This window comes from Neomonachus schauinslandi, chromosome 14, assembly GCF_002201575.2.
Source record: "Neomonachus schauinslandi chromosome 14, ASM220157v2, whole genome shotgun sequence".
NCBI classification, from domain to species: Eukaryota; Metazoa; Chordata; class Mammalia; order Carnivora; family Phocidae; genus Neomonachus; species Neomonachus schauinslandi.
In genome coordinates, this window is record NC_058416.1 from 66,743,781 (window position 1) to 66,768,520 (window position 24,740).

General features: G+C 52.8%; 1 protein-coding gene across 1 annotated transcript in view; it reads left to right on the top strand.

Moving 5' to 3' along the window:
* Nucleotides 1-24,740, top strand: part of CABIN1 (calcineurin binding protein 1) — a 155,512-nt gene that overhangs the window by 62,398 nt on the left and 68,374 nt on the right. Inside the window, 4 exon segments of the mRNA XM_044921054.1 lie at nucleotides 940-1,201; nucleotides 6,956-7,216; nucleotides 10,279-10,430; nucleotides 12,572-12,750. Of these exon segments, the coding sequence (XP_044776989.1) occupies nucleotides 940-1,201; nucleotides 6,956-7,216; nucleotides 10,279-10,430; nucleotides 12,572-12,750 (854 nt within the window).

Below are 24,740 nucleotides of genomic sequence, written 5' to 3' on the forward strand. Positions count from 1 at the left end.
TTCCATCTCAGAGAACCTTCTGCATTTTCCCTACCACTTTCTTTCAGGCGATCTCAGAGCAGTGGGGTCTTAGCCATCCTGTGGTCCCCTCGCTCTCATCTTACTGCTGGGAACTCAGCTGGAGAGGGCAGGATCTGGTCAAGGTGCCAGAGGGAGAACTATGTAGAAGCTACCTGGTTGTGTTTTTGGGGTCTTGGCTGCCCCATGCTTTTGGTCAGTGAATGTGTTGATGCCAGGTGCTACCAGTGAGGGGTTAGGTGAGGTGGCAGCAAGATGGGAGCCTCCCTATCACCTTGGATGGGCAGTGCTTTGTAAAGCATCCCTTTTCCTTTCCATCAGAGACATTCTATAGGTAAGCCTTCCAAGCAAGGAAGCAAAAGGGAGCAGAGTCCAAGAGCCCACAATGCTGGCGAGCACAATTTGGGCTCGAGTTGGTGGGGATCCTCTTAGAACACTTACTGAGTACCTGTGAGGTGCTGGATGACCTAAGATACATGTCTTGTGGTGTCCCAGCAGCTCTGCTCTCTTGAGGTGGGTTTTCTTTTTTTTTTCTTTCAGATTTTTATTATTTATTTACTTGAGAGAGAGTGAGTGAGGGAGAGAGAGAAGGAGCACGGGGAGGGGCAGAGGGAGAAGCAGACTCCCTGCCTAGCTGGGAGCCCGATGTGGGGTTCGATCCTGGGACTCCTGGATCATGACCCGAGCCGAAGGCAGATGCTTAACCAACTGAGCCACCCAGATACCCCACTGAGGTGGGTTTTCTTAGCCATATTTCATAGCTCAGAGACATGGTGTCACTGGGTGGTGGAGCTAGGCTCTGGGCCCTGGCCTGGGAGACGGGCTCCCACAAATCCCCGGGGTCACCGCCCTGCAGGCTATCATGTCTGCAGTGCTGTAAGGGCAGTGGTGTGTTTACTGGTGCTTTTGTCGTGACCACAGGTTTGATTCCTGGGCAGGCATGGCTCTGGCCCGGGCCAGTCGCATTCAGGACAAGCTGAACTCCAATGAGCTGAAGAGTGATGGGCCCATCTGGAAGCATGCCACGCCTGTCCTGAACTGCTTCCGGCGGGCCCTGGAAATTGACAGCTCCAACCTGTCCCTGTGGATCGAGTATGGTACCATGTCCTATGCCTTGCACTCCTTCGCCTCACGCCAGCTGAAGCAGTGGAGAGCTGAGCTGCCCCCTGAGCTCGTGCAGCAGGTGAGGCGGGGCTCTGCAGAGGAGCTGCCATCCTGCTATCTGACTAAAGTGCCCTCAGGTGGCAAAGTTCTGTCCTATCCATTCCTTGCACTTGTCCTCACAACCCTGCTGGGAGCTCACAGATGATTCTCCTCATGAGACTGAAACCATACTGTGGTCAGTGACAGCTTGGTCCTTGGTCTTTAGACACCTAGTCTGGTGTGGGTGAATTTAGGGCCAGGCTCTTGTGATCTAGCTGGTCAGCCATCAGTTTCCCGGCAGTGGAGAAGCAGGGGAGGGGTGTTGGCCACCAGAAGTAGTTGTGTCTCTTCCCTGTTCCTTCAAAGGAACTTCCTGAGTCCTTGTAAAATTTTTGACACTGTGTTGGGAATTTTGAAGTCCGTCTTGTTAGGGGGTTCCCCTAGTGCAAGTCGCTGGGTGTCTAGCCTGAGGTGTCTGTTGAGCAGGGCACCCTTGCCTCCTTGACTTGGAAGTGAAGGAGTCCCACCGACATGTTTAAGGCTGATGTGGCAATAAGATGCCATGGTCCAGAAGGGTTTCTAGGAGAGCAGAGTGCTGAAGGGGACTGTTTCTTGTAGTGATCATATGTGGTCAAAATCCAAACAAGATAATGGCCTTGTTAATGCTGCCATTGGATTGTTATGGGAACTCAGTGAGAGCAGCCTGGTCAGTGGGGCCGTCCTGACAGCCCCTTCGTCCTTGAGATTAGGCCTCCGTTGTCATGCCCAGCTCCCTACCCCCGGCCCCTGCGACCCTTCAGAGGCAGGTCACAGGCTTCCAGAGTGCTTGGCCTCGTGATGACCCTGACCTTCCCACATTGTGCTAAGTAGGGGAAGTCCTAGCCTTGTGCAAGGAGGTAACAGCTCTTTGTTGCTTTTACTGATTTTATATAGAAGTGAGGTGTCCTTAGCGTTAAAAATTCAATTGGTATGGAAAAGCGTAAGTGGGAATGTAATAATGACATAAATGTCACCCTCCCGCAGTGGCCCCTTTTGTACCTGGGCGACATCCCTACCCACTAGCAGGGGTGTGAGGGGGAGGAGCTGCTGTTTGAGGGCAATCAGCTCTAGCAAAGAGTCACAAAGCGAATCTACTCACAATGGGACTCAGTTATCCTAGTGAACAGTGCCTACAAGGTGTGATTGGGACTTTATCTTAGTAATTAAAGAATGATGAAATTAACTCCTAAATCTTACCTTACTAGGACTTTGGTGATAATTGCAAGGATGTGTTAATTCTTCAAATGAACCAGGAATGACTGAGTTTGGTTGGCTTGGGGGGAGCTTAATTTTCCAACAGTTTTATGCTAGCATGCTATGATGCCCCTTCACCTCAGCAGCATAAATTTACGCAGCTACCTTTGCAGAAATATTCGAGGGCTACTTCCCTCTCACAGGATTCTCTGATGTCTTTGTGCCTTAGAAGAGTGTCTTATGGTCTTTTCCTTGACCAGTTGTCCTCCCTTTGGGTGATTGTCAACCATGTTAAATGTGCCTGGTGCTCATGTATAAAGGCTTTGTCCACCTTACTTTCTTTCTTTCTTTTTTTTTTTTTAAAGAGTTTATTTATTCATTTGAGACACAGAGATAGAGAGAGAGCATGAGCAGTGGGAGAGGCAGAGGGAGAGGAAGAAGCAGACTCCCCGCTGAGTCAGGAGCCCGATGTGGGGCTCGATCCCAGGACTCTGGGATCATGACCCGAGCCGAAGGCAGACGCTTGACCATCTGAGCCACCCTGGCGCCCCTGTCCACATTACTTTCATCAACTTCATGAAATCCCACATCTTTTGCAAAATTTGCCATTTACCTTTGCAGTAGATCTGCATTATACCATCAGACTAGGTATAGAAATCAGCAAGAGACTGGCCACAGAATGAAGGGAGTGAGCTGGGTGGGGATGGGTGTCAGTGAAAGGGCTGGGGGACTATGCTAGAAGAGCACGAGTGGAATCCGAACGTTCCCATGCTGTCGTGACTGCCGTGGGGGCCTCGGAGTTGACACACGAGGTCCTGCCGGACATTGGAGTGCTGTACGGTACACTTTGAGAAAGCCACAAAAAGGCTGAAATCCTCTTTTCTCTCCACACATTTCCTGGTCTCCACATGTCACCCACACTTGGCAAGGGCGACCTGGGGCTCTACCTCAGGGTGTTGTTTGAGGAATGCCAGTGACTTCACCTTCTTCCCATGAGCTCTGCATGCCACCGCCCGTGCACCCAGAGGGTTGTCTCAGGGGGCCGGACTCTGGGCACCTCGGCCCTAAGGTTGTCCCTCTCTCTGTCTCTGCCCAGAGTGCATGAACCCTACGGGCCAGTGAGAACAGTAGCTCCCCCACATGACTGGGCATCAGAACCTTTCGGGGGGAGTGGGGAGCTTGTTAAAAGGCCCCATCAGGGACTCACAGTCAGAAGCTGCCCTTGCGCAGGCTCCCTGGGTGGATTAGACATGGTATCCCATGGACGAGCCTGGCACCAGTGGCAGAGGACAAAGGTGGTGGCAGGAAGGGTAGTGTGGCCACGGGGCAAGGACAGGTATTGGGTTCTGTGACAAGGCCAAACCCTGGAAGAAAATGGGCGAGAGCAGAGCAGCCTGGCCCTTGTTTTAACCATCGCCTCCATTATAGAAACCACTCTTCACTCATAGAAGAAACACCTTCTTTAAAACAACTGCCACAGTAGGACAAAGATAAAATCTTTTTGGCTCCTCCCCATCCCCCACCCCCCCTTCTAGTCCCTGCTTCAGAGCAACTTAGAGTTAGGCTTGTATCTTTCCAGACTTTAAACAAACACTCTTTCTTATGTATACATGTACTCCTGGAAAGAATGCCGTTATTTACCTGTTCTTTTCTTCTAGCCTAAATGCTGTCATGCTGTGTATGGCGTTGAGCTTCCTTTTCATTCAGCACCATGTTGTTGAGTTCTCCTCACGCCATGCAACCCTCTTTCATTGTGACATCCCTACGCAGAGGCCCCTTGCTCCATTCTGTTTCTAGTGTAGTGGGCCCAGGGCTGAGCAGGCTTGGAACTAAGTCCCTGGTAGTACCAGGAACACTGTTACCCTCTGCTGGGACTCGCTGGGGTGGGTGGGGCACGGACCTTGGGATTCTTTCTCTAATCCTCCACCAGTGAAGCCCAGTAGGATTTAGCAGAATAGAGGTTTTCCAGGAAGTAAATATGATGAGAAATCAGAGTGCCCTTTCTGCCATTGGTACTTGAAGGTTTTGTTTGTAGAGCTCCCCAAGAGGAGGGAACTTTTGGCTCCCCCAGGAAGGGGCAGGGAAGGCAGAAAGTGGGCGACAGACAGGAGACCCAGGTTGACTCCCTGCACACCTCTTCCCCTTGCCTATTCTTTCTCTTGCATAGTTCGTGGCCTCTGTGGCTGAACTCCATTCTGATCCTCTGGAAGCCAGTGGCCCAGGTAGTTCAGGGCCTGAAACTGGACTCCCAGGCCATCTTGCCAGAGTGTTGGGGGTGGTAGGAGAGAGATGGAAATCCACCAGGCGTGCCGGTGTCCCAGTAGGCAGGGAAGGAAGGAGGTTTTGCATTGTTGCCCAGGGTGAAAACTGCCTCGCAGGGCTGCCCTGTGCCTCCTGTTTTTTTTTTCCTCCTCTAGGTAAGGCAGTTTCCTACCCTGAAGTATGTCATGGGGACACAGCCCCTTGGTTGCTAGAGCGGTTTGGGTTTATTGTGTCTGATCAGATGAGCTGTAGGACACATGTTGATAGCTGTGCACTTTAGCTTCTGCCTGCAGACTTGCCAAAGGGGTGTGTTACAGGAAAACCAGTGGTTTCCCTTGTCAATTCTCAGGCGAGGGCAGAGGCTTTGGAGCCAGAGCCTTCTAGCTGTGTGGCCTGAGGGAGGAACTTGATGTCCCTGCTGTGGTTTTGGTTGTAAGAAGGCTGACCGTTTCTCCTGTGTGGCAGTATGGTGAGAACTGACATCCCCTTAGCCCTTCTCATGGGCCGGCCCTGGGCCAGGCACCCTGGCCACGAGGTGAATGAGGTGCCACAGCGGCAGGGGCACATCTCGCTGCACCTGTCCTTACAGGTGGTGTGAGGTGTCTGGCAGAGCTCTGGAACATGGCGGACCCTCAGTGGCTCTCCCTTCTGTTCCTGTCTGAAGTGTTGTGACCGCCTCACCTACTGAGGACAGGGACACTGGCAGCATGTGTTTTATGTGGGGGAGGGAGGGGCTTGGCCTCTTGGTGGGGATCTGTGTGGTACCAGACCAGATGGGGCGCTTCACAGTTGCCCTTCCTTTCTCAGTAGGTGGCTTTATGAGCCTCAGTGGCAGAGCTGGGTGGGCAACGGGCTAGTGACTTGGTTGAGGCTACATGGCTACAGAGCAGTCAGAACAGGACTCCAGTGAAGTGGCTGCCTTTTGCTTACATAGATCTGCTACAGAATCCTATTTTGGAGGGGTACGATGGGGTCACTTGGCTTGTGCTGTGTCCTGGCTCTCCACTGTGATTCTTCCTATCGTATCTCACCCATTGATGGTGTCTTGATTCCTAGGTGGTAATTTTCTTTCCCAAGACGTGTTTGATGGAGCACTGGGGTTCTTTGTGCCGGCCCCAGGGCCATTGCTGCAGGAGATTCCCATAGCTCAGTGCCCGCTGGATAAACATTCGTAGAGTAGCTTTCCTGTGCTCAGTGGGGCATGGGTACTCCTCCCGTACGCGGCAGGCAGCGCCCTTGCCAGAGCTTAGCGCCTGCAGCCTCTCCCTGCCTCTGGGCCCCGAGACGAGACTAGAAGAGGTCGCCGCTTCCCTGCTGTCGAGCTAGGGCCATGGAGATGAGGGGCCAGAGACCTGGGCTTCTGGGAACAGCAGCCCCTCTAGCCCCACACAGGCAGTCTTCATTCCAGGTCCTAGCCCAGGAGCTCTGGGATGAAGGGACGTGGGCACGTGATGGCTGACATTCCACGTGGATAGCACCTAGGTGCTGGCCCGTAGCCCTTATACAGGGCCTGGGAAAAGTGATCCTCTGAGTTGGAAAGCATCTTAGAAGCTGATCCTCTGTCCTAGCTGTTTCCACCCTTCAGTGTGCGAGAGGGTGGCTGGAGGCACAGCTCCAAGGCCATGGGTGTTGGATGGGGCTCAGGAATCTGCCATTTTATAAGCACCCCGGGTCCCTCTGGAAGGGTGCAGAGGACAGGGTGGGAAGTCCCGTGGTACCCTCTCCAGTGCTGTGTTGCTGGGTGTTGGGTGCACACCCTGTCCAGCTCTGCTTTCCCACCCTAGTGAGCGCGGGAGAGAACGAAGCGCTCATCAGAACATTGGTGCTGGCTCTTGGCATTCTCAGACCGACACAGCAGAGCTGCTGTTGGCCTGGTTCTCCTGGCAGCCCTGGCCTCGTGCTGGCTCCTCCTCCCAGGCAGAGAACCTCACTGCAGCCGTAGTGAGGGTCACCGTTGGGACCTGTAGAAGGGGATCAGGAGGTACTTCATAAACTCCTGAACTGTGTGGGGCAGATCCTGCAGGGCAACGGTAAAAGAAAGGACACTGGGGTTGACATGAGGAGAGGTTTCAGTCCAGCTCTGTGCCTTACTTGAGGTGTGCCTCGCACGGGTCCCATGGCCTCTCCACACTCAGTGTCCCCAGCTATGAAATGGTGATGGCACTTCTGTGTGTCAGGCTCATTGAGAGGATTGTAGCTTTGCAAAGAAGACAGCAGGGCCTCCCGAAGGATAAGGCATGGGCCTGTGCAGTTTCGGGCCCTGGGCCTGGCCCAGCCTGGTCTCGCGCTCTCATTCCAGATGGAGGGCCGGCGCGACAGCATGCTGGAGACAGCCAGGCACTGTTTCACGTCCGCGGCCCGCTGCGAGGGCGACGGTGACGAGGAGGAGTGGCTCATCCACTACATGCTGGGCAAGGTTGCTGAGAAGCAGCAGCAGCCACCCACTGTGTACCTGCTGCACTACCGACAGGCCGGCCACTACCTGCACGAGGAGGCCGCGCGCTACCCCAAGAAGATCCACTACCACAACCCGCCTGAGCTAGCCATGGAGGCCCTGGAGGTGACACCGTGCCGGCCCCGGGCGGGGAAGCAGGGCAGGGGCGGGCCGGTCTCCCTGTCTCCCTGGGGATGGGGCATGAGGTCCCAGTGACTCCCATGCAGCCTGTTGGAAACTTCTCTGTGTTCAGCAGCTCTGTGTGCAATGAAATTAAAGCAGCCTTTCCTCTCTCTTCGAAGGGGTGCTTACCATCCTTTCTGGGGGAGTGAGTTCTTTCTAAGGAGTGCCTTTCCTCCTTAGCACGTGCAGGTTGCCGGAACCTGATTCAGTGAGGACGTTGATGCGGCACAGCGTTCCCTGGTGCCCTTGTTCCCGGCGAGGGCACAGGCTGAGCCCAGAGCACCCAGCTTGGCAGGACAGGACCGGGGCGAGAGGGAGGGGGGCTGCCTGCTCTCTTGGCCCCAGACTTGGGGTCTTGTGCTGCTCCTCAAGAGAAGAGCAGTTGTTCACTGCTCAGATTTGCTTTTATGATTTCTGGAGCACTTCACACCATGCTCTCCTCCGATGCTCAGGGCAGTGCTGGGAGGCAGGCTGGGAGACTGCAATCAGCACATTTTGTAGGGAGGAAACCGAGTGCACGGGTGAGGATCCATGTATGCTTGGCCTGACCCAGACCTCTCTGCTTCCTGAGCACGTTAGCTTTGCCCTTTCTGAGGCTGCGTGCCCAGCCCCTGCTGGTCCCCTGTGCCAGGCAAGCTTTTTGGAGTTTGGGGCAGAATCTGCTTGCTTATTATGCCTTGTCTGCCTTGATGTTTTTTTTTCTGATTATAAAATTAACACATATTCATGGTTAAAAAATATATAAGAATCCAACATTCACAAGTGTTTAAAATGAAAAACTAAAGTCCCTGGTGATCCTAGCCCCCCAACCCAATAATCCCTGTTAACAGTTTGGGCATGTCCTTATCGTTCTAGATTTTCCCCCTATTAACGTATAGATACACAGTAACATTTTATCATTTTGCACCTGGCATTTTTCACCAGACAAGATGTAGTGCAAGGTGTTGTGGGCTTCCTTCCCTGCCCCTGGGCCCTCCAGTCTGGCTGGATATCCATTTATTTGTCCAGTCCCTCCTTCATGGGTTTGGCCTTCTTTTCCACTTCTTCCTCAACAGGGTGCAGACAGGGGCTGGCCTGCATGTCAGGGAGCACTTATGGGAGTATTTCCAAGGGTCTTTTAATGTTGCATCCACAGTTTCTTATTGCCCTGAAAGGTTATACTGATCTATGAGCATGTCTGTTTTCCCTCAACCATGGTTTCCCTCTTTTTAATATTTGCTAATTGTGTGAGCAAGCAAAAAAGTCTCATTTTTATAAATTTGCCTTGGAAAAATGGTTCATGCTGAGTGGTTGGCAGCAACTGTCTGGGGGCCACATGCATAGGGTTCATGGTGAAATGTGGAAGCGCAGTTTCATACTGAGCATGTCCGTCTTCGGCAGCTTCCAGGTTGCTGTCATTCCCAGCCCCAGGTCCCATGTCCTTCCTATCACAGCTCTTTTGTGCTTTCCACTCAGGCTCACGGGCCTGTCCCTGGAGGGACTTCCACTTTGGGGCTAAGGAGGCTGAGACCCAGAGAGCTGGTGTGACTTGCCCTAAGTCAGCAGCGGAAGAGAAGGGCAGTTAGGGCCGGCTCTCCTGAGCCCAGGACCCCTGTGCAGCATCTCTGGTGTAGGGAGGTGGTCCAGCCCCCAGGAAAACGACAACTGGGTTTTCCTCCATGCTGTTTCTTTGACATTTGGCTTCTGCTGCCTAATGGAACCATTGAGCAGGCAGGATGGTATCCCTGTGGGGCCCTGGGACTTTGAGGTGAGGAACTGAGGCCTAGTGCACTGTGCTGGCTCTCAGGAGAATGAGCACTCAGCTGCTTTAAAAATGACATTTCTCTTAAGACTTTACCCCTGCCCTGGTGAAAATTCACCTTTGCTATTGAACCTTCAGTCAGAATACTGAACCTGCCACTTGGTTAAACTTTGCCAGTTGAAATACTCTGCGCTTCTCCAGGAGGAGCCACCCGCACGTGTGTGGGGGCCTCAGAGGTTTTCTGCGGCTGAAGATGGACTTGGTGGGCTAATCACTCTGAGGGCCACAGGTGGGCTAGAGGTGGAGGGGCTCTGGGTGCGGGCGCCTCTGTCTAGGATGCCCCCTTGAGAGTGCTGCCCGGGTGGACCACCTGGCATCTCACCTGGGTGGGTCCTTGGCAGCGTCTCTTGAGAACCACCTCTGGGTGAGGGGAGGCTGGTTAATCAGGGTCTGCAGCCACAGGGGATCCCAGTCTTGGTGACATCCTTTGTGCCATCTGTGGGAGTCTGTGCCAAAGGCGGGAGCCCCCATTGCACCCACCTCTGGGTGCGAAGGTCAGGCCAGGTCACTGTGGAGGTGCCTGTGTGTGATGCGGTGTACACTTGGGAGAAGTAGAGGGCAGGGGGGACCTGAGTTTAACCTGGCCCTGGGCTTTGCTGGCTGTGGGGCTTTGGGGCTTTGGGCAACTTACCTCACACATTTGTAAATAGAGGATTTCGGTGAGGACTCAAGGAAATGAAGAAAAGCACAGGACCTGAATGGTGCAGCGTGCCTCCTACCCATCCTGCACCCCCGGGGCAAGCTTTTCCAGGCCTATGGTACCTGGCTGGTCCAGCTGCGGGCACACAAACAGAAGTCAGCTGTTCTTCACTTCAGGGAGTCTGAAGTGCAGTGGGAGACAGGTGTGGAGGCTCCCTTTTTATGGGTGCCAGGAGAGAGGCCCACAGAGGGTGGTAGGGGCTGTGGTAGGAGGAGGTGCCCAGTGAGCGGGGTTGAGGGTTGTTACTCTCATTGTCTTACCACCACTTGCCTGTGTTACTGGCTAAAAATTTAAGCTGGACCCCTGAGAGTTCGTGTCCATTTTAATTGTCAGAGCTTGCTTTGAATGACTTATAGGTTGGCTGGTTTAAAAGTGAGTGAAAAAAGGCAGTGTGTGGTGGCCTGTCTCCTTGGTCAGGGGCTCTTTTCCAATGTGGCTGACTGGCCTGTGGAATGAACCTTAGCAACTGGGAGGGCTGCTCACACCCGAGTATCATTCTCCTAGGTGTACTTCCGGCTCCATGCTTCCATCTTAAAGCTCCTGGGGAAGTCCGACTCTGGGGTCAGTGCAGAGGTCCTGGTCAACTTCATGAAGGAGGCTGCAGAAGGACCCTTTGCCAGGGGCGAGGAGAAGAATACGCCCAAAGCTTCAGAGAAGTGAGTAGCATGCTTTCACCCAGCAGCTTACCCCATATGTACCCTGATGGCTCATTTACCACAAAGTGGCATTCAGGGGACGTTGCTGCTGAGTAAATTAGAGCTCATTGAGCCTCTGTAACTCATCTGGAGACTCCTGGTTGCTAGTCTGAGTTACTTCTGTTGAAACTGAGAAGGAGAGGCAGAGTGTGCAATTCCAGGTCACCTCGCACTGGGGCCATGCTCAGTGCCACCCCACTCTCAGGGGCAGGTCCTAGGGAGAAGCCAGCTCCTTCCTTCTCCCCACTGGGACACAGCTCTGTCCCGTGCAGAACACTGTAGGAAAGCAGTTTTCACGTTTCAGGCTCTTACTCCTGGGTCCTTTTCCACAGCCTCTCCCAAGAGTGGGGCCTTGTTAGGGCCTGTGTGCTGCCTGTTCTTCCAAGAAGCAGAGAGGGGCATTGGAGGCTCTTCCTGTGGTGCCAGAGAGCGTGGGGATGCTAGGGCCATGGTGTGGTCCCTTCACTGGGCCAGGGAGGACCCCTGGGCCTCCCCTTGATTGTGGCCCAGACTTCTTTTGCCCCGGTATCCACATCTTGGAGCTTCAGCTCAGCTTGCCTCACCTCTGTGCCCCTACCTGGCTGGGCACTGTGCAGGGCTCAGCCAAGTGCCAGAGAGACCTGCGCCCAGGCTCTGTCCTTGAGGCCCATTGTCTTATGGGAGAGATGGGCATGCATGTGGCAGGTCACCCAGGTGGGTGTGGTGTGCCCTAGAAATTATAGGTGTATACTTTTTAGTCACAAAGGGCCCCCTCGTATAATGATGTTCTCTTTTATTGATCGTAACTCTTTAAGAAAAAATTATTGGGGCACCTGGGTACCTCATTCAGTTAAGTGTCCGATTTGATTTCGGCTCAGGTCATGATCCCAGGGTCATGGGATTGAGCCCCGTGTTGGGCTCCACGCTCAGCGGGGAGTCTGCTTGGGATTCTCTCCCTCTCCCTCTGTTCCTCCCCCTCGCTCATGCACATGCTTGCTCTCCCTCTCTCTCTCAAATAAATAAATCTTTTTAAAAAATTATTAAATTATAGGGGCATCTGGGTGTTTTAGTCGGTTAAGCATCTGCCTTTGGCTCAGGTCATGATCCCAGAGTCCCAGGATTGAGCTCCATGTCAGGTTCCCTGCTCAGTGGGGAGTCTGCTTCTCCTCTCTCTGCCCCTCCCCCCACTCATGCTTTCTCTCTCACTCTCTCTCTCAAATAAATAAATCTTTAAGAAAAATTAAATTATACAAATAATACATGAATATATTCTAGTTGTGGAAAATTCTGGCAATATATAGGCTAAAATGTGATAAATCCCTTCTCGTCCCCAGAATTAGCCACTCTTCATGGTTTATTTTCTCAAATAATTATCTGTGCATTTACACACACTTACATTTACACGTACAGTTATAGAGTTTCTTTTATTTTATAAAAACAAACTACTGAAGGTACTATTCTAGAGTTTACTTCTCCCCTGACAAGGGGTCTGGGACCCCATCCATAGAGATAGTACCCTGCTCACTCCATTCTTTCTAGTGGCTCTCAGCAGTCTGTGGCTATGTATTATTACTTAGCATGGGTGCATCATGTTTTCTATAGCCATTTTGATGGAACATTTCAGGTGTTTCTAACTTTTTTGCTCAACAGTGTTGTAGCAGATATCCTTATATACATGGGAGCTTTCAGTAAATCCAGATGTTTTCTCTGTCTGCATCTTGTTGGGGATTAAATCTGTTAGGCCTCAGGCATCACATGGAAGGGTCCTGACTTGGCATGGAGGGGACCTGGGGTGGGTGCTTCTGAGGAAGGGCTTGTCAGCTCCCCTGTAGTCTCTCTGGGGCCTGGGGCCTGAGATGGTTGGACAGTGGCCAATTGGGGGCCAGAGCCCAAGTGGGTGCCATAGGGGCAGCTCCTTCAGCACCTTGGACCACCAGCCAGAGGGGCATGTCATCTGAGGTGTGTGGGAGCAGTGGGCCCTAGGAGGGCAGAGGAGGCCCGAGGAGGCACTTTAAGGTGGCATGGGGTCCAGCAGTCAAGAAGGGCACTGTTTCAGACCAGCACATGTCCCGTTTCGGTGGGATGTAGAGATTCTGACCTGCACCCCAACCATCTTCCCACAGAGAGAAGGCCTGCCTGGTGGACGAGGACTCCCACTCTTCAGCTGGGACACTGCCGGGCCCCGGAGCCTCCCTCCCCTCCTCCTCTGGCCCAGGTCTGACATCCCCACCTTACACAGCTACTCCGATTGACCACGATTACGTCAAATGTAAAAAACCCCACCAGCAGGCGACGCCGGACGGTACAGTCCCTGTTCTCCCTACTGCCAGCCCAGGGCGGCACGCCAATCACGGGGGAGGGTGCTTCGGGTGACAATTCGCTTTGTTTTGGTGAGGGGGGGTGCTGGGTCTGGGGTGACACGGGCAATGTTGCGGCTGTTCATTAACCTCATGGCCTCACGGTGATTCTGTGCTTCCAAAACATGCTCAGGGTTGCCACCTGCTAGCCCACCTGGGGGCTGGGAAGGGGCAGGACAGGCTAAGGCACCTTGCCTCTCTGAGACTCTGTGGACTAGCTGTCGGGGTCTGCAGGCTGCCTGGAGTGGCCTCTGTGCAGTCAGCCCAGTGATGCTGGCATCGTGCCTGCATTATTACGGCATGTCCTTCTGACAGCCGTGGAAAGGCTGAGTCTGTCACCCCTGGGAGTCCAGACGGGGGTGGTGGGAATCCGCTGCGACCACGAAGGAGGCCGTCCCACGTGGGATAGGGCAGGTGGCGACCTTTGAACCACATTTCTTACTAACATTAGGAGGCTCGCATGCTGACCTCATAGCTTGATTTCTTCATGTTCTCCTCACCTTTACAGCGCTAGGCTGTGATAAAGTCTTTGCTGGAATGAGCCAAATCAGTGGCCTGAGAGGGTGTTAAAGTGGAGCCCTGGGGGGGGCAGTGACAATGCCGACAGGCGCATAGGCCCTCATTCACAAGTCAATGATCGCATCAGGCTGTGGGGAAACAGGCCTTGCCCTGCCTTCCCCAAGGCGTGGGACACCCCTCCCCCATGGCATGGGGTCCCAGAGCTGGTGTGAGAGGGGTGTGAGAGCAGGGTCAGGGAAGCACTGAGGGAGAGTGGGCGGGCTGGGATTTGGTGATCTGAGAGGAGAGGAGACTTGCAGCGCCCCCTCCTGGGTCCTGCTTGGCCTGCGGGGAATGTGTGGGGAGACCAGTGTAGAGCTGAGTGAGTGCGTGCTGCATGACTGCGTCACCTCCCTGTGCCCCAGAGGGCCAATTCAGTCCCGCACGCAGCCTGAGCAAGGTCCTGCTCCTGCTTGCTTAACCCGAGTTCAACAGGAAAACTTCCCTGTTCCCCACCTTTTATCAATCTGCTCTGCAAGTTAGTTTCTGCCAGGTACTCCTGTGACAATTGAACCTCATGTCAGCTTTTGTGAGAAAGGAGTGCCTCTCGTGGCTGTACACAGGCCTGTGGCCGGCACCCCTCCCAGCCCTGCAGGTTCGAGCTGAGCTGGGGTTGCAGGGCCTGGGTAGCAGGAGCCCCTAGAGCTGAAAGTGGCTCCCCTGGTGTGGGCACACCCCGGGAGCAGAGAGGAAGGGAGGCAGGGAGGGGCCGTGATGCCACCTGGCACCGCTGCCCAGCTGTCCCATGCACGTGGAGCTGTAGGGAAGCAGAGCGTGGGGGGCAGGCACTGGTTTGACATGGCCTGAGTGCCAACATAATGGTTATTTGTTCTGGAAGTTTGCAGACGGAGCCATACATACAAGCTCAAATATCATTTTAGTGGTTGTCCATTTTTCAATGATGGTAAAAAAAAATATTTTTTTCAAAGTGATTTCTGTCAATGATGTGGAACCATGGTATACCTTCACCCAGTCCCAGCCCAGTGTGCCAGGAAGCTCTGAACTAGCCCTGTTGTGCTCCACACAGGCCTGGCTGCATAGTGCTTTCAGAATTCCTGCCCTCCTCACCGCAGAAAGAAAGCAGTGTCTGCAACAGGAAAATGTTTCGGCCCTAAAATAGCCACGCTCTTAGAATGTTAAAGTGGCCCTTTCAGCCGTTATAATAGCTCCTAGGGAAAGGCCCTGGCTCTGGCCGGAGCAGTGGACTGCTCGTGTCAGGGGATATGCTGGTAGCCTCAAGGCCTGCCCACCTCTGCTCCTGCCTCCCGTGACCCAGCCAGGGCTGGCTAACTAGCCCTAGGAGGAGAACGTGTGGCCTCCCACTTTCCATACAACTCCTCAGCCTGAGACCAGCCTCCCTTGTGGTAGCATGGGGCATTAGTGCTCACTCTAGGCCATAGCTGAGCCTTTCTACAGGAAGGCTGGTGGGTGCTTCTAGCCCTGGTACTGACCAAGAGAAGCAGTTCAGGGACCCACTCGAGCTCAGACAGGGAGGCCAGGGCAGAGCAGGCCTTAGAGTCAGGGGGATCTGCATTTCAATCCCAGCCCCACTACTACCTTGCTTGGCCACCATGGGTAAGGGACTTCCCTCTGAGCCTGTTTCCTCACCTGGAGAATGGGAGTAATGTTCTTGTCATGGGTGTTAAAGGAAGGTGTGCACAAATTGTAACCACATCCTAGACACAGTCAACCCCCAGCCACCAGAGTTGGCACAAGGGCCATGCAGCACCACACAGCGGGAGGAGCCTGGGTCTGGGGCCAGTCATCCTTGGTTTGCCCCCTGTCTCTCTCAGGCCAGTGGTGTGGCCTCAAAAGAGGGGCAGGCGGTGTCCTTGGAAGCAATAGCCCCCGAGTAGACCTGGGCCTCCGGCTTTCTGGGCCCAAGTCTCATGCACCCTGAAGCCTGTCAGAGGCTAACTTGTTACCAACTAGACAGGGAGCCAGGCATTAGGACTTCCCTTGGGGACAGTTAGGATACCCTGCCTCCGAGCTGCCCTTCTACTTTTGTATACCTGTGCTTCAAAATCAGAAATCAGCTGGGGTCAATTCTTATTTGGGTGTAAATCTTTAAAAGAGATTTAGAAAAATAGCTTCACAACATTTCATAATGGCTTCTTAGTGGGACCCAGATTTGCTGTCTGGACTGGCCCCACCTGCACCCTTGTGCCATCCTACACTAGCGTTGGGAGCTTGCTACAGCCTGTCCACAGCTCTGGCTAAAAACCCTTGGTACTGGCCCTTTAGTTGCTCTGAGACTTCACCATGGTCAGGTGTGAAAGCCAGCCCTTCTCAGGGCGGCTGGGAGGGTGCCCACAGCTGACCTGAAGAGGGGCCCTTTGGCTAAGCTGAGAGAGAGACCGAGACAGAGGATGAACTAAGTCATGGCTGCCACTATTGGCAACCGTGCCTGACCCCCTCCTCCCTGGCTGCCTTATTTCTCCCTGCCATCTTGGGACTTGTCCAAAGTCCTGAAATCCTTAGCGTTAACACTTCCTGACCAGGAAAAGGAAATCACATAGGGAATACATTCTGACCCTCAAGAGGCTCCCAGTCATTGCTGTTTACACATGTTCAAACATAGCATAATGAGATTTCTGAACAAATTCTGTAACCCCTCTCTGGCATGGAGTATGTGAGCGTGTGTGTGAGTAACAGGGCCCCACCACACAGCAGTGTATGTTTGCTCTGGGCTGGACTCTGGGAGAGGTGCCTGGGGTCCCATTCTCCCAGCTGCCCTGCGGGCTTGGCCATGTGTCCGGTTTCCCAGGAGGAAGCCGAGCTGAGGGCAATTGGGCGCTCATCTAGGGCTGCCCACCTAGCTGGGGTGGAGCCAAGGGAGAATTGGGGTCTGAGTCTCCTTCCACCCCAGGCCAGAGAAGGCTAACACTGGGAAGGTCCTGTATTTGCTGACCTGATGGAGACTGGATCTGTGTGCATTTCCCTGCTTTGCTTGTTGGAGGTGTGTCAGTAGCAGGGCCCAGGGAGCAGGGTTGTTAACAGGACACCTTGGTCCATAGCTTCGCCCAGCTCAGCCAGCCTTTGGGATGTGTGCATAGTGGCTCTGTTGGACTGCCAAGACCCTTGCTGTCTGCCTGCCATGCTCCATTGTCACCTGAGAATCTCAGAGCCACAAAGGGCCTCAGAGAGCAGAGGCTTTGCCCTGTGGTCAATCTGAGGCTGAGCCTTCTGTGGGGTTCTTCAGCCAGCCCATGGCCATGCCCATCCAGTGCCCATCAGCATTGTGCTGGGTGCGTGGAACAATCCTGGTTCCTGCTGCAGGTGCTTGGGGGAGGCAAGTGTGAAGCTGTGAATCAGCTAAGGGTCAGGGTGCAACTGAAACCCCCCTAAGAGACCTGGCCTGGCCTTGGTGGGTGGGAGGCCTTCCTGAGGAGGCAAAGCTTAGCCAAGATCTGGGGGGGTGTCAGTGTTTACTGTGAAGGGTGGGAAGAGAGAACAAGCCGGGGGTCAGAAGAGTGGGAGCCATGGAGGCTGTTGTTCAGGGTTGCAGGATGCCCATCTGACCCCACTTACAGCACGAACAGAGCCTGCCCTGAGCCCCAGGCTGTAGGGTGTAGGCCATATGGGAGCCTAGGGTGCCCTATGCAAGCTCCCATGTGACCATCTGTCCTCACCCACCATGCTGTCACTGTTTGTGTCGTGTCCCATCTGTGCTCATCCTCGCCTGCTCACCCACACTGCCTCCACCAATATTGCCCGTGCTGCCCCTAACCCTGACCACACTCTGTTCTCCAGGCTTTGTCTTTCTGCTTGCACTGTCACGGCTCGCTTCAGGGGACAGCGCAGACCGCATGCTTAGTCCTCAGTCCGGCTCCCTGCTCCCCCTGTGACCAGGAGCTCCTCCACATCTGCTGGTCCTGTGATTTGGAGAGTGTGTGTTTGATGTGCTTGGCTTCTACCCACAGCCCATGTTCTCAGTTCTGGCCAGATGCAGTGGTGGCCTCCTCCCACTGCCTGTCTGCCTGGCAGGTGGCTTAGTCCTATATTTCCATCGCTTTGCTCTTTCCGGCTTTAAAAACGTAACAAAGGCGACAGACTCTAAGATACCAAGCTATCTTCACAAGGACAAGTGTGTAAAAATGCACATCGTGCACAGTAGCCAAGACGCTCTGAGGTGGGCCCTCAGAGCCCTGTGTGCAGTCCGTGGTGTCCAGGCTCAGGGCAGGGGGCTGCGTGTGGCATCAGTCCGCGCCAGCCTCCCTTCCCAGGGCGGGGGAGAAGTCAGCTCACGGTGGGCAAGCTACATTCCATGAACAGACGTTTTCAACGTGGGAGAGGCTCAGAGTGGAGCTTAGGTGGCCCTGCATGTGCCCCTGCAGCGGGGGGCGGGGGGACTGATGTTGGGGCAGGGAGGGAGACTGTCAGAGGGCAGAGCCAGTCACCTTTGTTCTCTTCTCCATTCTTACCTTCCAAGAAACCTCTCCAGGCTGAAGCTGGTCATGGCATATGTTGAGTGCCTGCTGTGTGCTGGGCATGGAACAGAGCCCCATGAGGAAAGCCAGGAGGGGGGCACCCTGATCCCTGCTGGCTGGTTGGGTCTATGTGTCCCTAGGTGGTGTCCTGGGGCAGTGGTTGGTGCCAGGAGGGAGTGCCATGAGCTGGCTGTGGGGCCTAGTGGGTTGGGAGGACTTCCTGAAGGAGATAGCCCTCCAGAGAGGCCTGCAGGGCCATTTCAGGTGAGGGACAGTGGGAGCAAAGACATGGAGGTTGGAGAGCCCTACCATGTTTGGATACTGAGGTGATTGGGGTGGGAGGAAGAGAGACCTTGCAGGGAGAGAGCTTGGGAAAACCAGCTTGGGAAACCAGCTGGTCCGAGATAGGGGCACAAGGACTCTTTGCTCTAGGCACAGTGTGACAGAGTGATGCATGGTGAGGGTCACATGGTGAGCAGTGCACACAAGGCCAAGTCTTCTCCCAACTCTGAGCATGGGGGGCCCAGAGGGGTGGCACTGCTGTCTGACCACTGGCCGCAGTGATACTCTTGTGCCCGCCTGCTGCCTCTGTGTGTCTGCCTCTTTTTCAGGGGTCCTCGTGTATCTGGTATCTCTCTTCTCTTGGGTGTCTGTCCAGGCTCCTTGGCCTGCCAGAGGGCCCCCCTCCCACACAGCTAGCCTAGTTTCCAATGGATGTGTTCTTTCCTGGTGGTCATCGGGGACCCACTGGGGCAGAGTTAGTCCATTTGAGAGATTTGTCAAAATATTGATTCCACTCAAGTTTACTGTTCTTAGAAACCTGTTGCTTTCTACTTGGCAGAGCATTTGTGATCTTTTCATAGTTCACTAGTCAAAGTTGCTGCAGATTTTGATGGTATAACCATGCCTTTTCCCACAAACTTTCATTGAACTGAGCTGATGGAATAAATGGTTGTGAGCTGTTTCTAGTCTTAACTGCTGGAGCAAGTGGAGAAAATGTACTAGGAAACATGTGTCTTGTAAGCAAAGAGCTCTTTTAGGTTGGCCTGGAAATCCTGAGAATGTTCAAGGGATTTGAACTGAGTCAAACTTGAACCAAAAAAATCCTCAGAATGCAGTCTGCTCTCACACTCAATGGAACGGACAGCCTCTTTGTCACCAAGCCAGATCCCTTTCCCTCTGTGTCCCCAGCTGCCGTTCCTTGCAGTTGGCTCTGCACGTCCCACCTCAGAAGTGAAGGGTGTCATCAGCAGTTGGCTGGCAGATGAACATCCCTCTAAGGATTCCAGGGAGGGGCTAGGGTGGCCTAGAGGCAGAGATGTGGAACATATCAGTGATTAACAGTAAGAGAGGGAAATATTTATAATTTTGCCACAAATATTAATTAGTGTGAACAGGTTTTGTGTGGGCAGACTTTTAAAAGAACATTCTGAAGAAGAGCAGAGCCAGCCTGTCCAGTCTGTCCACTAGTGTGTCTTCTTTCCTGTTGATCTCTAGGCAGCTCCTTAAGGAAATCAGGATCCTGGGCTGTGGGCAGTCCCTGGGGTCCCATTTCAGGTACATGCTTACCTGGAAGGCCCTCTCCACTCAGTCCTGTAGGAAGCCTGGCTCTTCAGCTGAGTCGGTCTCTCCTATGCAGAAGAGCTTTCCATCTGTCTCCTGCTCTGGCTCAGGACCAGGAGGCCAGGAAAACCCCCAGCCCAGGCCAATCTGCAGGACCTCCAGGTGGTGGCAGAGGCAGGAAGGCAGCCAGTTCTGCTTGCCTCTGCTCTCCCCTTCTGGCTCTGCTCCAGCAGGCAGGTGAGAGGGGGGAGGGCCGCTGCCCCGCGGCTTGGCAGCCTTTGCCCGCCAAGCGCCAGCAGCCCCACCTGGTTATTCTCTGAGCATCAGCACAGGCCAGCACCCTGGGAGTGTCCTGTGGTGCCCAGAGGATGGGGAGGAAGCACCCCATGCCATTAGTGCACACTTACACAAAGCCGGATGTCAGCTCATTTGGACCCTTGGCCCACAGTGTCCCAGAAAAGGAATGTGATATCCATAGACCACTTTGAGGAAAAGGTGGGACTATAGCCAGGCCTGGAGGGAAGCTGTGTGCTCTTTAAGCCAGAAGTGCCTCCCTGCCCCCACAGACACCTATGGGCTCCCCATGCCCCTTTCTCAGGGCACAGTGCTAGCATCCATGCCGTGCACAGTGCGGCTTGAGCCTGTGCTGAATTGGGCTGGCCAGGAGGCAGGCAGGACATACTCAGGGTGGTTTGGGCCTTGCCCAGAGGCATCGTCTGCCCAGTGACAGTCATTCTTTAAGAGTTTTTCATCCCTCTGGTGATGTAAAAGAAATGAACTTAGTTTTCTTTTAATCTGACTTGCTTCTTGGTGTAAGACCTTGGTGTAGGCCGCTTCCTAGTATTCAAAATCAGGATGATTTTATTTATTTATTTATTTATTTTTAAAAAAGATTTTATTTATTTATTTATTTGACAGAGAGAGAGAGAGAGAGAGCACATGAGATGGGGGAGGGTCAGAGGGAGAAGCAGACTCCCTGCCGAGCAGGGAGCCCGATGCGGGACTCGATCCCGGGACTCCAGGATCATGACCTGAGCCGAAGGCAGTCGCTTAACCAACTGAGCCACCCAGGCGCCCCAAAATCAGGATGATTTTAAATAGCTTTGTGCCAACCCTCTCCGAGAGGATTGGAGAGAAACTTGGCCCTGGGCTCTCATTTGTAGTGATGTGCTTGTCCTCTGTTTCCCAGACACGTACCTCTCTCAGGCAGCGGTGGGCAGGAACCTTGGCAAGCACCCCCCACCCCCTTGCTTTACAGGTCTGGTAAGGAGGGGGTCCCAGCTCCAGCCAGGGCACCTCAGTGTGCAGAGCTCCCGCCTCTCCAGCTCTGACCCAGCAGCCCGCCTACAGGGGGCGCCACCCGACAGTGGTGGTGGGGGTGCGGCTTCCATTCCCTGTCACTTCCCTCCAGCATCGGCCTTCCTCAGGGGTCCTTAGGTGCTCTCGATCACCCCTGGGACGAGGGCTTGTCTAGAATCACCATGGTGTCCCCCAGGGCTGATGTTAGGTTTTGCTCTCCACCCTTTCAGAGGGTGCGCTGTTCTGGGTTCTCGTGCGTATGTCTGAGAGCCTCAAAACGGGAGGCCTGGTCGCAGTCCCTCAGCTTACATGTGTCCTGCTCCTTGGCTGTGGCTGTTGTTGCTGTGGGTGTTGTTTTTAAAGTCTCAGCAGAGGCCCCACCTGCTGATTTTTGCTCCCAGGGGAGCAGCCCCCCGTGAAGCCTGATGCTACTCTGTCTTGCCCACGCCACTCTTAGGGCAGTCTGCTGCCTTCCCTGCTCGCTCCGGTGCATTAGAGGTTCCCTCAGGAGGCAGCATCAAGAGGGTATTAGCATGTTGGGAGTAAATATCCGCTTGCTTAAGCCAATTCGTGGTTTTTGTAATAATCACAACTGGGATTCCAGCAAATTAGTGATTCTTTAGGCCCAAAGCCCAACAGCTTGTGAGTGCGTGAGCTCATCAGGCAGCGTGCCAGTTCTCGTGAGACCCTCCCGGCTAGGCTCGCTTCCCAGATGCTTGCCACACGATGTGCTGCTCAGCCGTGCAGTGACTACAGCTGCTCTGGATGCTGGCGAGAAGCGCCTGCCCTGGCCTGACTTTCAGAAGGACTTCTTCACTGCAGGAGCGTGGCCTGCCATCTTGTCCGAGCCATGGTGTTCTCTTTGTCGGGGCCAGAGCAAATGCTGCAGGGCGGGATGGGTCACTGGGCTGTCACGCCTGAGTGCCAGGCACTAGGCCAGGCCCCTGTGGGGATCCTATTTGTGTGTTGGGGACAGAGCAGGGAGAGCAGTGATAAATATGTTGGGAGACCTGGAGCAGCCCAAGTGGCAGATCTGGAATGTGGGTCTGAGACTCCTGGGTCCTGAGCTCCTGCAAGTGACCCTGTGTGGGCTCCGGAGCCAAGGGTCTCCTTCCCACAGAGACAGCAAATGGGCTGTCCCTGCAATTTCTCTCGGAGAAGTGATCCCCTCACACTGGGGACTTGGGTTTGGGACCCTCAGGAGGGCTGCAGGCCTGCCAGGAATCCCCATTCGGTGCTCACAGAGCCTTGGGGTCTGGCTTTGCAGGTCAGGGAAGAGCCCCTCACTGAGTGTGAGACAGAGGGGTCCAGCCAGGTCCCTGCTCCCGCATTAGTGAGACACAGAGCTTCTGTGTTGGGTGCTGAAGGGTCTCATATACACTTCTACTGCCCATAGGCAGCTAAGGAGGAAGGGCTATGGCAGGCACTGTGAGGCTGCCTGACAGGTCGCTGTCTCCAAACCCTGGTCTCTGATCAGACATGGGTGAAGGGGGTGGAGCAGCAGAGCTGCCTTTGGAAGCACAGGCCTGATTCCATGTTTCTCTGTGCAGGCAGGACCACTTTGGACAACGCTGTCATGTCAATAAGAAGCGATTACCACCCCATCCACATGATGCTGCTCAGGTGTGATCTTCAGCCTGGCATATGCAGAACCCTTTGCCCATTCAGAACAAAATCTCTAACGTCAAGTTTGAGACATTACTGGAAAAAAAAATCAATCCAGGTTCTCTGAAATAATAATACTGATAATCAAGGTGATATTTTGTCAACACTTACGGTGTATCAGGCCGTTTCAAGCACTTTCCATGTATTAACGTATCTAATCCTCATAACAATTCTACAAAGTGGGCATTTGTATATCTCGCAGTTTTACACAGGAGGAAACTAAAATGTAAAGAAATTATGGCAATTGCATAGGCTCTCCAACCTAAAAAGTGACTGAGCAGGATTTGAACTGAGGCAGCCTGGCTCTCCCAGAGTCCAGGCCTTTGATTTTGTTGAAACAACTTCACGTTTTGTTGCAAGTTTTTTGCCCACCAGGCTGCTCACTTCTGCCCTCCTAGGGGGCCCCCAGTATTTGAGTTAGTTGAGCAAAGGATTGGAGGGTCCTGGGGGCCATGTTTGCCTCTCTCCCTGTGTCCCCATATGCTGGTATACCATTGACCTCTCTCAGAGGATATGTAGTTGCAACTCATAGGTGGGCAAGGGCTTAACCTGTTCAAGGTCACACAACTAGGGAGTGGCATGAGAGGGACTTGAACTTGGCTCTCTTGATTCCTATTTCACTGAGCTTCCTCTTTCAGATACACAAAGTTGGAGACAAAGTTTTATTTTTTAAGGTTGTGTTTTGTCTTTTATTATTGGTTTATTATTTATATCTCTTTTAAAAATGACTGCCTGGGTGCCTGGGTGGCTCAGTTGGTTAAGCGACTGCCTTCGGCTCAGGTCATGATCCTGGAGTCCCCGGATCGAGTCCCGCATCGGGCTCCCTGCTCAGCAGGGAGTCTGCTTCTCCCTCTGACCCTCCCCCCTCTCATGTGCTCTCTCTCTCCTCTCATCCTCTCTCTCAAATAAATAAAATCTTAAAAAAAATAAATAAATAAATAAAATAAAATAAAAATGACTGCCTTAGGCTTAACAATATATACATGTGTAAGTGATCATAGTCCACCTTCAAGTGATATTATACTACTCAAGTGCACTGAAGGAAACTCCCATTTCTTGTACCCTTATTTTCATTCCTTTTACTTTTACATAAACTATAAACTCACAATAGGCTGCCACTAGTTTTGCTTTAGACAGTAGACAGGAATACTTTAGAGGAACTACACGTGAGGAAAAAGAATGTCTTTTCTATTGTTACTTTAACCATTTCTGAGGAACTTCATTTCTTTATGTTGATCCAAATTTCTGTCAGGTTTCAATTCATTCTACCTGAAGAACTTTCTTTAACATTCCTTGTAACTCAGATTTCATGGTAAGGATTCCTCTCAGCTTTTGTTTGTCTGAAAAAGTCTTTATTTCTCCTGCATTTTTGAGAGATATTTTCACTGGATATAGAATTTGGGATTGATTTTTTTTTTTTTTTTTTTTTAAATTTAAGTCGTCTCAACACCCCACATGCGGCTTGAACTCCCAAGCCTGAGACCAAGAGTCACATGCTCTTCTGACTGAGCCAGCCAGGTGCCCCTGGGGTTGACTTTTTTTTTTTTCTTTCAGCACTTTAAAGATGTTGTCTGGGGCGCATGGGTGGCTCAGTTGGTTAAGCAACTGCCTTCGGCTCAGGTCATGATCCTGGAGTCCCTGGATCGAGTCCCGCATCGGGCTCCCTGCTCGGCAGGGAGTCTGCTTCGTCCTCTGACCCTATCCCCTCTCATGTGTTCTCTCTCTCTCAAATAAATAAATAAAATCTTTAAAAAAAAAAAAAAAAAAAGATGTTGTCTGACTTGCATGGTTTCTGATGAGAAGTGTGCTGTAGTTCTTAACGTTGTTCCTCTATATATGATGTGTCTTTCTCTGCCTTCGAGATTTCCTCTCTGTCTTTGGTTTTCAGCAGTTTGAATATGAGACCTCTAGGTGTGGTTTGTTGTTGATGTTTTTGTTTGTTTGCTTTTTAAATATGTGTGGAGGAGTCTTTGCCCTGCTTGGTGTTCTCTGAGATTCTTAGTGATTTGATGTCTTTCATTACTTTTGGAAAATTCTCAGTCATTATCTCTTTAAATATTTATTCAGACATGTGTCCGTCCCATTTCCCTCCAGGATTCTGATTAGTATGTTAGATCACTTGGGTGCTCTTGGCTGCTCTGTTCTGATTTCCCCCCGATTCTCCCTCTTCAGTTTGGATGATTTCTACTGCTCTGTCTTCAAGTTTTGGTTATTTTTCCCCTCAACTGTGTCAGGTATGCTGAGAAGCTTGACAAAGGCATTCTTCGTCTCTGCTGTTGTGTCTTTTATTTACAGCATCTTTATTTGACTCTTGCTCATAGTTTCCATCTCACTCCCCAAACTCCCCCTCTGTTCATGCATGTGTCCACCTTTTCTACCAGAACCTTTAACATACTAATCACATTTATAAATCATATTCA